This window comes from Dermacentor silvarum, chromosome 2 (genome assembly GCF_013339745.2).
Source record: "Dermacentor silvarum isolate Dsil-2018 chromosome 2, BIME_Dsil_1.4, whole genome shotgun sequence".
NCBI classification, from domain to species: Eukaryota; Metazoa; Arthropoda; class Arachnida; order Ixodida; family Ixodidae; genus Dermacentor; species Dermacentor silvarum.
The window spans coordinates 104,979,082-104,991,395 of NC_051155.1; the positions used below are offsets into that span (position 1 = coordinate 104,979,082).

The following is a 12,314-nucleotide window of genomic DNA, read 5'->3' on the forward strand; positions in this document are numbered from 1 at the left end:
TGCTCCGGCGATGCGCACTGGTGACGTGGCGTCGTGGCGATGCCCTCTCCCCTCACGCAACAGTGTTTCTGCCGCTCTGCTCCGTCGATGCGCGCTCGTGATGTGGCGTCGCAGCCAATGGGAATTAGGTGCCCTTTCGCTGCTACAGACGCCTGCTTTTTTCGCTCAATGGGCCATTTTTTGCTTTCGCATCAAACAATGGGACCTCTTTAACCTCAGTGCGACAAATATAGGCCGACAAGTGCGCACTTGCTAAAGAGAATTTTCCTATGTCTTCTTTGTTTGGGTATACTCTGTCAGCTTTTTAAAAGCGTGAAGATTTTTGTCACGCCATTTCCGGGATCAGGCTAGGTTACTATGCGCTATTTTCAGGACCGTCCCAGAGACAGTGTAATTAGTGGTCGTCTGTACTACGTGGGTCGCATGGTGGTGGGTTTCGGGTTGCTTCTGATTTGCCAGGCAGGCTTGCCTCGCTAGTCTGCAAAAACACGCTGTAGGACATAAACCATTTTAAACCATCTGACTAATTGTTCGACAAAAGCTTCGCTTTCGCATAGATTATAAAATGTGCGATAGTAATTATACGGCCACTCGGGGGCGTTTGCGCCGCCGACGGCGTCATGTCGTCGGGGTATTGACGGCGCATGCGTGGCCGCGTACGGAGAGCTAGTTCTCCAGAGACGCATAAAACGTTCAGCTGCAAAAGCAACGAAACCAACTCGACGCACCGTCACGTTCCACTCGGCCAGCATCGGATATAGGGCAGGGCTCTATCTTCCGCTGCTGGCATGAGCGTTGTTCGTGCAGACACTGGTGCACATGCTGGTCGAAGTGAAAAAGACAGGAAACGTCAAGCGGAAATTGTTTTATCCTTTTATTGGCCGCCGAAAAAGGCGGACGGATGTTTATCCGGCTCATATAGTGCACCATCGATATGCGACGACTGTGACGCCGTTTCTGGCTCATCGCGGCAGCTTACGAGACATCTGTTTTATCCTTTTTTTTGCGCAGAAGATGTATCGCACGCTGTGTGGCGCAAACATATCGCCTCCGCGCATTCTAGGAGCACCTTCCGAGAACCTCGGACGCAACGTCACGCTTTGCTGTCTCATTCAGTGCATGCATCGCCTTCGGACGAAATCTTCCAATTTTCCTTTGGGTGCTTTACACATCTGGCAAAATGAATTGCAGCGGGAGGTGGCATAGTCACAGACTGCGTAACATTAAATCTATCATTGACAGAGTGGTGAAATAATTTGGCGCTTTGCGGGGACTTGTGTGTTCTCGGAAGCCTCGCTCACTGCTGTCAGGGTTCCCAATAGTTCACTTCGGCAACACCGTTCTTCGCAAAGCGCATTTGCTGAGCCTACCACGTCACGTTTACTGGACTGAGTATCTGGTCGTATGACAGACGTCGCGATGCTGTCACGTCTTACTGCGATGAAGCATATTACAGCTGCCACACTGCCATTAATTTCGAATCTATCGTGGAGGAGATCAACGCCGAATTTATTGCGGGAAAGCTGAAGTTGATGAGGTAGTTACAGACGATATGACCACGAATATTTTTCTCTGAGTAGATAGATGCCAACTCAACACAACCACTTTGTTCACTAGACCTTCATTTCACATGCCTTAGAGCAGTTGCCGTGAAGACTGAACTTTTGTAGGCAAGTTGTGCGGCATTTTTTTTTTTTTTTGTGGTAGGGAGACTGCAGCATGAACGACCCTAACATTTCAGTGCTTATGAGTTCTTGAGTTTTGTTTTGCAAATGCAGTTTTGTGTTCTCGTCTATCGACAGATAATCTGAGTCTGCTGGTTGATGTCTGTTTGTCGATGTTGCTTGATGTCTGCAGGGTAACATCTAATATGGTACTTTAACGGGCGAACAGGTACAAATTGCGAAATACAGGTGTGATGAGCGTCCTTGTGCTTTGAATCCTTTGGTTCATTGAGTATCAAATGTATACTGTTTTTCCAGCTTGCTAGTTTGCAAGGAAGCACTCGATTAGCTCCCTCACCAATGTTTAGGCACAAGTCTGTGCTCGCTTCCGGATACTGTAGCGGGGCAATTATATTTGAAAAAAAAAAGCGTAGTTGCGTCAAAACAAATTGTGTCAGAACCCATCTCACAATGAATTTCGACGTTAATGCGATTAGCCATAGAGCAATTTAGCGACATACCAGATTGCCAACGCCTAAACGTGTCCTGTATAAAGCGCACCCGCCTAGGCGGCTTAGTCGTTATCGTGTTGTGCTGCTAAGCACGAGGTCGCGGGATCAAATCCCGGCCGCGGCGGCCGCATTTGGATGGCGGCGAAATGCAAAAAACAACTGTTTTCCTTGCATTGTGGGAACGTTAAAGATCCCCTAGTGGTCAAAATTAATTCGGAGTCTCCCACTACCGCATGCCTCATATTTAAATGATGGTTTTGGCACGTAAAACCCCAGAATACATACATACACGTTATAAGGAAGTGTCGGCCATCTCTCTCGCACTTCACTGTGGACCCGCTGAGCCATCTAGTGGTGCCACATCGAAGTTCGCGCGTGACGTCGAAGATGTGTGGCGGGCTGGTGCGTGGACACGAAGAAAATTTCTTCCTTGCTGCCCACGTGCATTCGTGGAGCAGCGCTACAGCGTCGGGTTGTTGTGCTTGAGGGACCCGTGTGACGCCGGTTCCACTCCACCCACCGCCGGAAAAATTGGTAAGGATTTTCATTGCGATGGCAATTACATGGACACTCCAGGCACATTTATGCCGTCGCCGTCGTCGTGGCCGTGAGGTTCCGTTTAAAATCGACGGCCAATAAAATCATCGTTGCGGGCCGTATGCTGTATGTACGAGTAAAAGCGTGCGAAGGTGAGCGGCGGTCGCGGCTCCATCTGGCGCACACAAGGGCGGGAAGCGGGAAGGAGGCACCCCGTCCTCCAGTCACGCGCGTTCTGCTCCGTTCTGCTCCGAGCGGCCCGAGATACTCCGGAAGGAGGGTAGGGAAAAGGGGGCGGCGTTCCAGGCCGTGCGCGCCCGCCTCGGTGGCTCTGTCTTGAAAGCCATATGCCGCGGGAACACAGTCTTCCCTGCGCTGTGTTTTCGCGTCTTAGTTCGTGTTCATTCGAGAGGGGCACCAAGGTCAATGTTCTCGCTGCGGTGCCGCGCTTACTCAGCGGAGCGTTTTGACAGTGAGTTTCCGCAGCCATGGAGTGACATGTGTTCATGTTCGCTTGTGCGCGCGTGACACCATGCTTCTTAATTTAGTGAGTATGCCTATGTTTACGAGTTTAAGGCCGATAAGACTACTATCCTTACTTCGTATAACTGTCCACTAGTTTGCTATGGCAATCGATGCTGTGCCTTTCGAGTGAAACTGACTTTTTTTTTTTTTGAAGAGCAGCGTGAAAAAGGTTAGGTACAGCTGTACCGAATGTGCGCACGTACACACATACTGCAAAGTGGGTAAAGCTCTCCAAGAATACTAATCACATTAAAGACTTGTCGGTCTACAAAGGGTTTCATTTCGGGCTTAGACAAGCACGAGCACAGGGTAGCTGCAGTTCTAAAGGTGTTGCTGCAGTCTCTGAAACAAGCGTTTCTTCATTGTGATAAAACTCATCCGTGGAAATATTTATCTTTCACAACTTGTTGAGGTGACCGTGGAAAAAGCGGCTCATGCATCGAACTTGTTATGAAGTTTCAGAAACAGTCACCGCGTCAAAATTCGTTGCGGTTTGCAAACTGCAGGTCTGCTGCAGCCTACGGCTGGCACCATCAATTTTTGCGGTGGCGAAACTGACGCCGGCACAAAAAGTACCAGTTTCTGCCAGCAATTCGACGTGCTTTTTCCCGACCTCACAGTCAAGGAGCACTTGTTATACTTCGGCCAAGTGAGTACTTATTTCTTGCCTCAATTAAAAAATCACGAGGCACAGTGGTTACCAATTGCAATTATTATCTCGTGTGTGCGTTCAGTGCAAAGTTCATTTGATCCTTACAAAATTCATTTTATCAATGCATTTATCATTGCAAGAATTCTCAAAAATAGCGTTTATAAAGGACGTCTCTACCATTTAAGAACACACGCGTCTCTGCGTTTTTTATTGAGCTGGTGGTTCAGGGGTTGTGATGAGATTTTCTGTACCCTATCGGCGGCGGGTCACAATATAGTAGAAACTGGCCTGACCTGCATGTTACGTGAGAAATGATACGTTAACTTTAGTCAGACTACGTGAAATAAGATGTTCGCGCAGATTGCATGGCGAACAAGTTCATAACTTTCTTATTCTGTACCGGACACGCGGCTCACAGATGCAGGGCCGGTGGGGTGATGAGCTGAACAAGAGCATCCAAGAAACTCTGGAGGCCGTGAGGCTCACCGACAAGACGAACGCGTTTCCCCCGCAGCTGTCTGGCGGCATGAAGAGGCGGCTCAGCATAGCCATCGCACTGGCCGCCAAACCCAAGGTACACGCCCAACGTCTGAGGCCGCAGGCGTGCCCTTCTCTCGGAAATACAAAGCGTGCGGTGGGGTGTCAGACGCAATGATGTCGTTGGATTCGGAACTGTGAGAACAATGTCCGATTCATTACCGATTGGGCGACGGACGCGTTGATGGCGAGAGGGAAGCGCAACCTTACGACTGTCCGTTGGTGCTTGCGTCACGTCGCTTGAATACACGAGCGAAAGCACGACAGTTTAGTCCTTCACTCCTGACAGCGAGCGCTTCGATGAGCTATGCGATAGCTATCACTTTTTGGAAGTTCCAATGTTTTAACCATACAATTTCATGCAATCACTAGACGGTACAGTGGCGCTAGTGTCAAACGGAGCTGCAAGCAGAGCACTTCAACCAGCGAGGGAATGATGTGTATGGCATGGATTTGCCTAAACTTCGCCCTTCAGGCTTTAGATGGCTTCCTGACTATGGAAGGTTATCGTGAATTAAATACACATTAATAAATTTGTGCGACGGCGCGTTTGTCGCGGCAACCCGAGGCGGCTGCATTTATCTACGTTGCGCTGTTGACGCGGCTACGCGCAACTGCTTGAGTACGTGCTCGCGCTCAAGTGTTCCAGTTTGGCCATACTGTGTGGTGTGCACCGGCTTTGTCCTACACCGGCTTAACGGCTTAAACATAACGGCTTTTTCCCTAGCTTTTCGCGACTCTTACACTCGTATTTCGAACGTCTAAAATTTCGCACGGAGGCCTCATCTATATCTACACCATATTAAACTGAAACTTCTGTTGCAGTTGGCCTTCAACGTCGCGAAGCCGCACAGTTGGCTATGGGGGACGCCGTAGTAGAAGGATTTAGTTTCACCACCACGAGTCCTTAACGTGCATCGTCTGCGCGGTAGACGAGCGTTTTTGCATTCCGACCTCACCTGAATGTCGCCACCGCGTCCTGGAATCGAACACGTGACCGCGTGCTGCGCAGCGCGGCTCCACAGTCACTTAGCTACCACAGCGAGTAACGATTCCTGCTTGACTTTCGAATTACAATAATTCAGAAAGAGTGCTCTTGTGTCACTTAGAGAACGATTATTGAGCATATGGGACACTGAATAATATGTTATCAACAAGGGTTCTAGCAGATGGAGCCGTTAAATAAGTATTTGGTATAGTGCTTACTTTTTCCGTCATCGAATTTGCATCGCGCAACGCGTGACGTAGGGCGGCATTTTCTACGCTTTGTGCTGGCGCAGCTGCTGATCCTCGACGAGCCGACGACCGGGATGGACCCCGAAACGCGACGCAGCATTTGGGACTTGCTGAGCGCGCTTCGCAAGGACACCACCATCTTGCTCTCGACGCACGACATGGAAGAGGCCGAAGTGCTTGCAGACAGGATCGTCATGCTGAGCTCCGGAAAGCTCGTTTGCGCCGGCTCGCCAGCCTTCCTCAAGCGATCCTGCGGTTCGTAATATGATTTTTCTGTTCTGAAGAAAAACTTGAATTGCTGGAAATAACTCAACCAACAGAGGCAAAATAATCAAAAGCGCAAGCGCACCCCCAAAGACATTTGATCAATAGGAAGATTAGAGTGACAATGACCCTTGCGCTTTCACGCTCTGGATGACTTGCGCTGCCCTGGTGGATGACAGCGAAACGATGTGACTGACACGAACCCCCCACGGCATCATGCCGGATCACTGTGTATTGTTGCCTTGCTGACAAACGTGAGGAGGCTCGTGTGCTGGTTAGTTGCTGCGCTTTATCGCTCCATCTCACAACAGTACCAACCTTGCTGTTATTCGTCCTACCACAGGTCGAACCGCTGCTCTTTCAGCAAAGAGCAGCGGAGAGCTGGATGTGCTAACCGCAAAGTTGTAGCCGATTTCATACGCTTAAAAGGTTGTGTGCAGTTTTGCGCGTGGCTCGCACCATGAAAGGCAGCAAGAAGGCAGTACACTGACGCACCCCACCTGGTGCGAGATCCAGCTATCCTACACAGCACAGCTTCGGCGCATGAACAGTTTTTAGCGTTCGTCTTGCAAAGACGACTCTGCTCTTATGTGTCGATCAACAAGGCATAGTCTTGTTGATCATTGTCTTTTTCATTTCATTTTCATTTTTATTTACCCTAAAGGCCCATCGGGCATTACATAGAGGGGGAGACATTTTTAGTACAATGAACACTAAAAGTTACATGCACACAAGAAAGAATATAGCGGTGCTAATAACACTTGCATAAGCGCTCTTGCATAATAAAGTATACATAGAATTCGTCCACTAAGGTGGGAGTATGCAAACGAAAAACGGAAATATTTACAGAAAGCAATACAGCAATTTCAACATGCAGATACTGAAGCGTGCGATGATTTATTTGATACATCATGACAAAATAACTGGAAAACACCGTAATGAAAGTTAGAAGACATGCCATTCGCACGTGTCAAAACTACCGAACATCTTTGTAGTTATGTCAATGGCTTTTGGTAAGCGATAAGAATTGATTTAGTGCTTCTGAAAATTTATCGGCATTTTCTTCTTCAGCTACTGATCTCGGCAACTGATTCCACTCCTGGATTGCCAACAGGCTTGTTGTTGTTGGCGGCATAGTCGTTATGCCGCCATTCTCATTGGGTCTTCACTGTTGTCACCTTGTCATTGGATACAGTTACAAGGCTTTTCAATTGATAACAAACACTTTTCCACTCACGTGTTCTAATTTCATTTGATAATAATCAGAAATATTCGACTTGTGCGCAGGTGCTTCGAAAACAGGAATATTTCAAACCAACATGAAAGCACGTTATCAAGGATTACCGAGTAAATTGTAATCAACATTCAGTACGGCCTGTTTTTGAATATGCTTTGAGAATACATGCTTGGATACCAGTTTTCAGAAAAAGTGATGAGGTTAATTGGTCGGCTTCATATTTATCCGTTCATGTTTATCCAAATACAAGTGTAGGAAAATTATGACCCGTCGTAGGATTACACATGGCTTCATCCACATCACCGTCCCCATTTGTTTTGTATGCTCAACTAACCTACACTATCTGGAATTTTCTTGTCAATAGGCCAAAAAATTCAACGTTTTGCTAACGCATGCGTTATATTGGAAGTATAGAAATATATGATAACGCATGCCAGGTAAATTGTAGAAATGTAGTAAACTCCTCAAAAGAAGAGAAAAGAAAAGCTTGGCTGATATTTTGTACCTACAGTACTTTACAAATTAGTTGCTATTCTCACGGCTATCGATACAGTTTTACACAGCCTAGGCGCAATAAATGAAATGCCAAAAATGCTTATATATCAAATGGTAGCTGTGACCTCCGGAGATAGTGACTCTTTAAGGAAAACTTTACAACGTTTATAGTCAGCCTGATTATTTGATGAGCTCGTATAAACACATGTGACATTAGGCCTCCACGGTCACTCCGGAAATTATAGAGCAATCGCGAGAAATTTAGTTTGGGTTGAAAAATGTTTCAGCAGATTTTGCACGTATCTTACGTTGTAGATTTAACACTCAGCTGTTTTGTGAACTTCGTTGAATCAACTGCGTGCTGCGTCAGCTTGGTGATGGGCTGTTTGAAAGGTTATGCTAATAATACTGGTTCGTATACTTTTTCTGCAGTGGGGATCTGTTCTTTAGTTTATAGTTGTTCGTACTTCTCACTAAACCTTCCTTTAAAGAGCGAGATAAAATAAATCAGCAATCAAGAGTTTGCGGAAAGAACACCATTATGAGAGGTTATAGCAAATATGCAGACTTGCATATGTGATGAACGTTATGGCTGCATTATTTAGCGGCCGAGCATTGTCGTCTGCCGCTTATGACACCAGAGTTACACATGCTATGTCTAGACAGAGATGAAGAATAACTCATTAAGCATAGAAACCTGGTATTGGTGTTATCGAAGATCCACAAAAAATTCTTAGAACGAAGACATTCACAGATCGATTGCTGATCCTACAATAAAATAAGGACGTGGCCGTCATGGCGTCTTTTTCACCATAAGCTGCTACCGAGATACCGAGACATTACTGGGAATAACAAGCACAGATTGAAAAAATATGAAATCATGTGTCTTTCATAATTTATGCAATCCTCCTGCAGGACCTTCAATGCTCATACCGTATGTGTAATTGCGGACTCCTGTGTCTTGTAAAGATTCAAAGCGTTTGGAATATTTCTTCACTCTACGCGCACGCAGAAAACAACTTTAGCTTCACATTCGCTTGTGCAGGTGTGGGCTACACGATCAGCGTCAACACGGAGTCCGCCGACTTCGACCTCAAAGAGACGCTGAGCATTGTTCGTGAGATCGCACCAGGTGCCCTCTTGCAGGACGTAAAACAAGGCACCACGACGCTCGCATTGCAAACCATCGAGCACAAGGGCTTCGCAAAGATGTTCAAGCAGCTCGAGGAAGAGTCCGACCGCCTGGGAATTGCAAGCTTTGGCATCAGCGTGGCCACGATGGCGGACGCGTATATCAAGTGAGCTGGCACCATAAGACGGCTCTCTTCGCTCAACAACAGTATATATAGCAGGATACTGTAGTAAGAACTGGAAGCAGGTCTCGCCGAATACGACGCCATCTTCGTAACTGCTCTGTCGATGTGACTGCTTTTAACTTGTGAATTGCTTAAAATACATTGTCTCGTAAGATTTGGTGGAGGTGTAATGCAGGCAGCCTTCCTAGTCAACCAAACAGAACTCTGGAGTGGTCGCTGCCTTCATTCAGCGACATTTAACAATGTCGCCACTTACGCAGCAATAGAGACGTGCGTAATAAAATTGTACGAGCGTGGCGGATAGTATTGCACATTCTCGAATTTGCTTGAGCACCAGCGATTACTCTGAACTGTACGATGGGACATGTATTGATAGTGGACGCACTTGATCCACTAAAGTAGATTCGATATCGGACGACTGTGCTCGCCGCCATTGTTATGATTTCAGTGTTGCTTGTTGTTCTAGGCACATATGCACCAATAAAAAAAACTATTCTTAACTATCACTTTTGCCGGCGTTTAATTTGTCATCATGCGCACAACGTAACCACATTACACCCTGCTGGAAAGGGACTTGAGGTGTAGCGCTGGTTTAGTGGTCTGGAGCTTGACCAGCTTGATCTGTGCATAATATCCAGGCAGAGACGAGGCAACATAACGAATTGCAAAACATTTAATTACACCTCCTTGCACAGAGCGGTTGGCTCAACAATATGCCCTTAACAAAAAGCAAAGGTGAAGGCCAGAAATCTGTAGCTGTCACTCTAAATGGGTGACCTGTTTTCGAATGTTCTTTTTTTAATATAGGGGCTGAAATATACTTTTACTGTTATAAACTTCATGATAATGTAGCCAAGGACGTTCTCTATAATGAAAATCATACATTAAAGCACCGTTTGCCTGTCAGGTTCAAAATTATCACTCAAAAATTTGTATACAACTTAACATGTTTTTCCGGGTACCATCTTTAGAAAGTTTAGTGTAATTCACTTTACAGAAGATATTTAGGATCTGATTTTGAAAGAATGTATTCGCACGCGACATACTTGGCTTCATAAGTCAGCCGATTGATAAATAATTTCACATCTTTAGTCAGCCGAATGTAACTGCCTGGAAAAATAAATTTATCATTGCGAGCAGATTTTACCATTGTTTCAATGTAGCTCTGGTAAAGTGACGAAACTACGGTAGACGCTACGGAGCTCAGAACACACGGGTAATGTTTCGTGGAGGGCTACAGTGCAATGTTGCTAATGTGCTGCTCTTCTCGGCGATTGGGAAATGACAAATTTTTTTAGGAATCGGGCTGCACGCACAAAGAAATCAGTCAGAATCCTCGTGTATCAAATATTAAGCTTAAATAATTTTTGAAAGTGTTTGCTGAAACACCCGGTATGAGTGGGTGTGACCGTATGCGCTGTTAAGTGTGTATCACTGTTGGGTCTTAATCAGTAGAGATACCAGCAGTCATAGAGGCATTGCGTAATCAACGAGTACAGGAGGCATACGTGAATATCTTGGGGAATATCTACAAATATTCCACAGCTACATTGGTTCTCCATAGGAAAAGTAGAAAGTTACCTATCAAGAATGGGGTCAGGCAAGGAGGCACAATCTCTTCAATGCTATTCACTGCATGCTTAGAAGACGCATTCAAGATATTAGACTGGGGAGGCTTAGGAGGGAGGATCAACGGCGAATATCTCAGCAACCTTCGGTTTGCAGATGACGTTGTCCTGTTCAGCAACATTGGGAACGAAATACAACAAATGATTGAGGACCTCAACCGAGAAATGTAGCAGTGGGGTTGAAGATTCTTATGCAAAATGCAAAGTTAATGTTCAATAGCTTGGCAAAGCAACAGGAATACAGGATCGCTTCTCAGCCTCTAGAGTCTGTGCAGGAGCACATTTATGTAGGCCAATTGCTCACAGGGGATCCTGATCATGAGAAGGAAATTTACAGAAGAATAAAAATGGATTTGATGCATACGGCAGGCATTACCAAATCCTTACGGGCAGCTTACCACTGATGTTGAAAGGAAAAGTGTCCAATCATTGCATTTTACCGGTGCTAATATATGGAGCAGAAGCTTGGAGGTTAACAAAGTAGGTCGATAACAACTTAAATGGGCATTGAACCACCCCTCGAGCTTCGTGAAATAACTTAGTCCGTAGGTAGCATATACTGCTGTGAACATCTCAGCCAAGTTTTGCTCTCATGCGGGGTGCGTGGAGCTCTCAAGCGGATCGCGAAGTCACTTTTCTCTCAAACGCTCTCTTTTCAACAGAAACCATCATCCTCACTCTTTTGTGTGCGCTTTATTTTGTATTAAGCGCACTCCAGTACGCGGCTGCTATTGGTCGCTGTGGTCGGCTAAACCGCGGCCTACTCGTGGCGGGACACCGCGGCCGCCGCGGTGTCCCGCCACGAGTACACTGGCTAAGACATTGCGGCTCGCTGACGACAACCGCGTTTGGCTTACGTTTCGCGCTTCGCAGGCACCAAAATCGGAAGTCGTGGCGTCTACGTTAATATCCAAAATGAAATTGGAACTGCGCGCCAGGTGACATTTCGAAGGCACAGCGTTGTGTCCACGCCCCACTTTGCCGTAGCCTTCGCAGTGCAAGGCATTGAATTAAGAAAGAACGGGAGCAAAGCGGAGGCCGTGTTCGATCGACAGTAACTCCGCTTCTGCTGAATGCGTTGAAGTACTTTTCGCGGCACAGTATTTCTGAAATACTGTGAAATTTGTGAAATACTGCTTTCAGTATTGTATAAAATATTCACCAAGGTAATTTCAAATATAATTAGGGCAACATTTCAGCCAACCAAAGAACAGGCTGGCTTCAGGAAGGGATATTCTACGATGGATCATATCCATGTCATCAACCAGGTAATACAGAAATCTGCGGAGTGCAATCAACCTCTCTATATGGCTTTCATAGATTATGAAAAAGCGCTTGATTCAGTAGAAATACCAGCAGTCATAGAAGCATTACGCAACCAAGGAGTACAGGATTAGGATGCATACGTTGTGACGGGGTTTAATTACAAAACAGTTAGGGCTACGCAACAGCCTTGGTTCAAGAGCGTCGGTTGCTGTCTCGAGCTCTCCGGGCTGCTGGACTCTCAATGGCTGCTGACTCTCTTCCCCTTCTCTTCGTCAGTGGTGCTATTATAGAAGCGAAGTTCTTCACAAAGCGGCCAAAGTATGAGCATAGACCTAGGAAGCTGCGAAGCGCTTTCACGGTGGTAGGCTTCGGGAATTCAGCAACAGCACGAAGTTTCTGCGGATCGGGAAGGACGCCGTTCTTAGAGACTACGTGGCCCAGGATG

The 12,314-nt window shown here is 46.4% G+C and overlaps 1 protein-coding gene across 1 annotated transcript; it reads left to right on the plus strand.

Moving 5' to 3' along the window:
• The first annotated feature begins 3,704 nt into the window (after window positions 1-3,704).
• On the plus strand, window positions 3,705-8,961 carry LOC119440274 (uncharacterized). The gene is made up of 4 exons (XM_037705199.2): window positions 3,705-3,887; window positions 4,309-4,464; window positions 5,708-5,918; window positions 8,705-8,961. The coding sequence occupies exons 2-4, from the start codon at window positions 4,309-4,311 to the stop codon at window positions 8,959-8,961; spliced, it is 624 nt and encodes a 207-aa protein (XP_037561127.1). The 5' UTR covers window positions 3,705-3,887.
• The last annotated feature ends 3,353 nt before the right edge of the window (window positions 8,962-12,314 follow it).

What these genes read in the sequence shown, in the direction of transcription:
- LOC119440274 (XM_037705199.2), top strand. Translation starts at nt 4,309, where the DNA reads ATGCAGGGCCGGTGGGGTGATGAGCTGAACAAGAGCATCCAAGAAACT. An exon ending in CACTGGCCGCCAAACCCAAG is followed by an intron (nt 4,465 to 5,707) that starts GTACACGCCCAA and finishes GTGCTGGCGCAG; the next exon opens with CTGCTGATCCTCGACGAGCC. An exon ending in CTTCCTCAAGCGATCCTGCG is followed by an intron (nt 5,919 to 8,704) that starts GTTCGTAATATG and finishes TCGCTTGTGCAG; the next exon opens with GTGTGGGCTACACGATCAGC.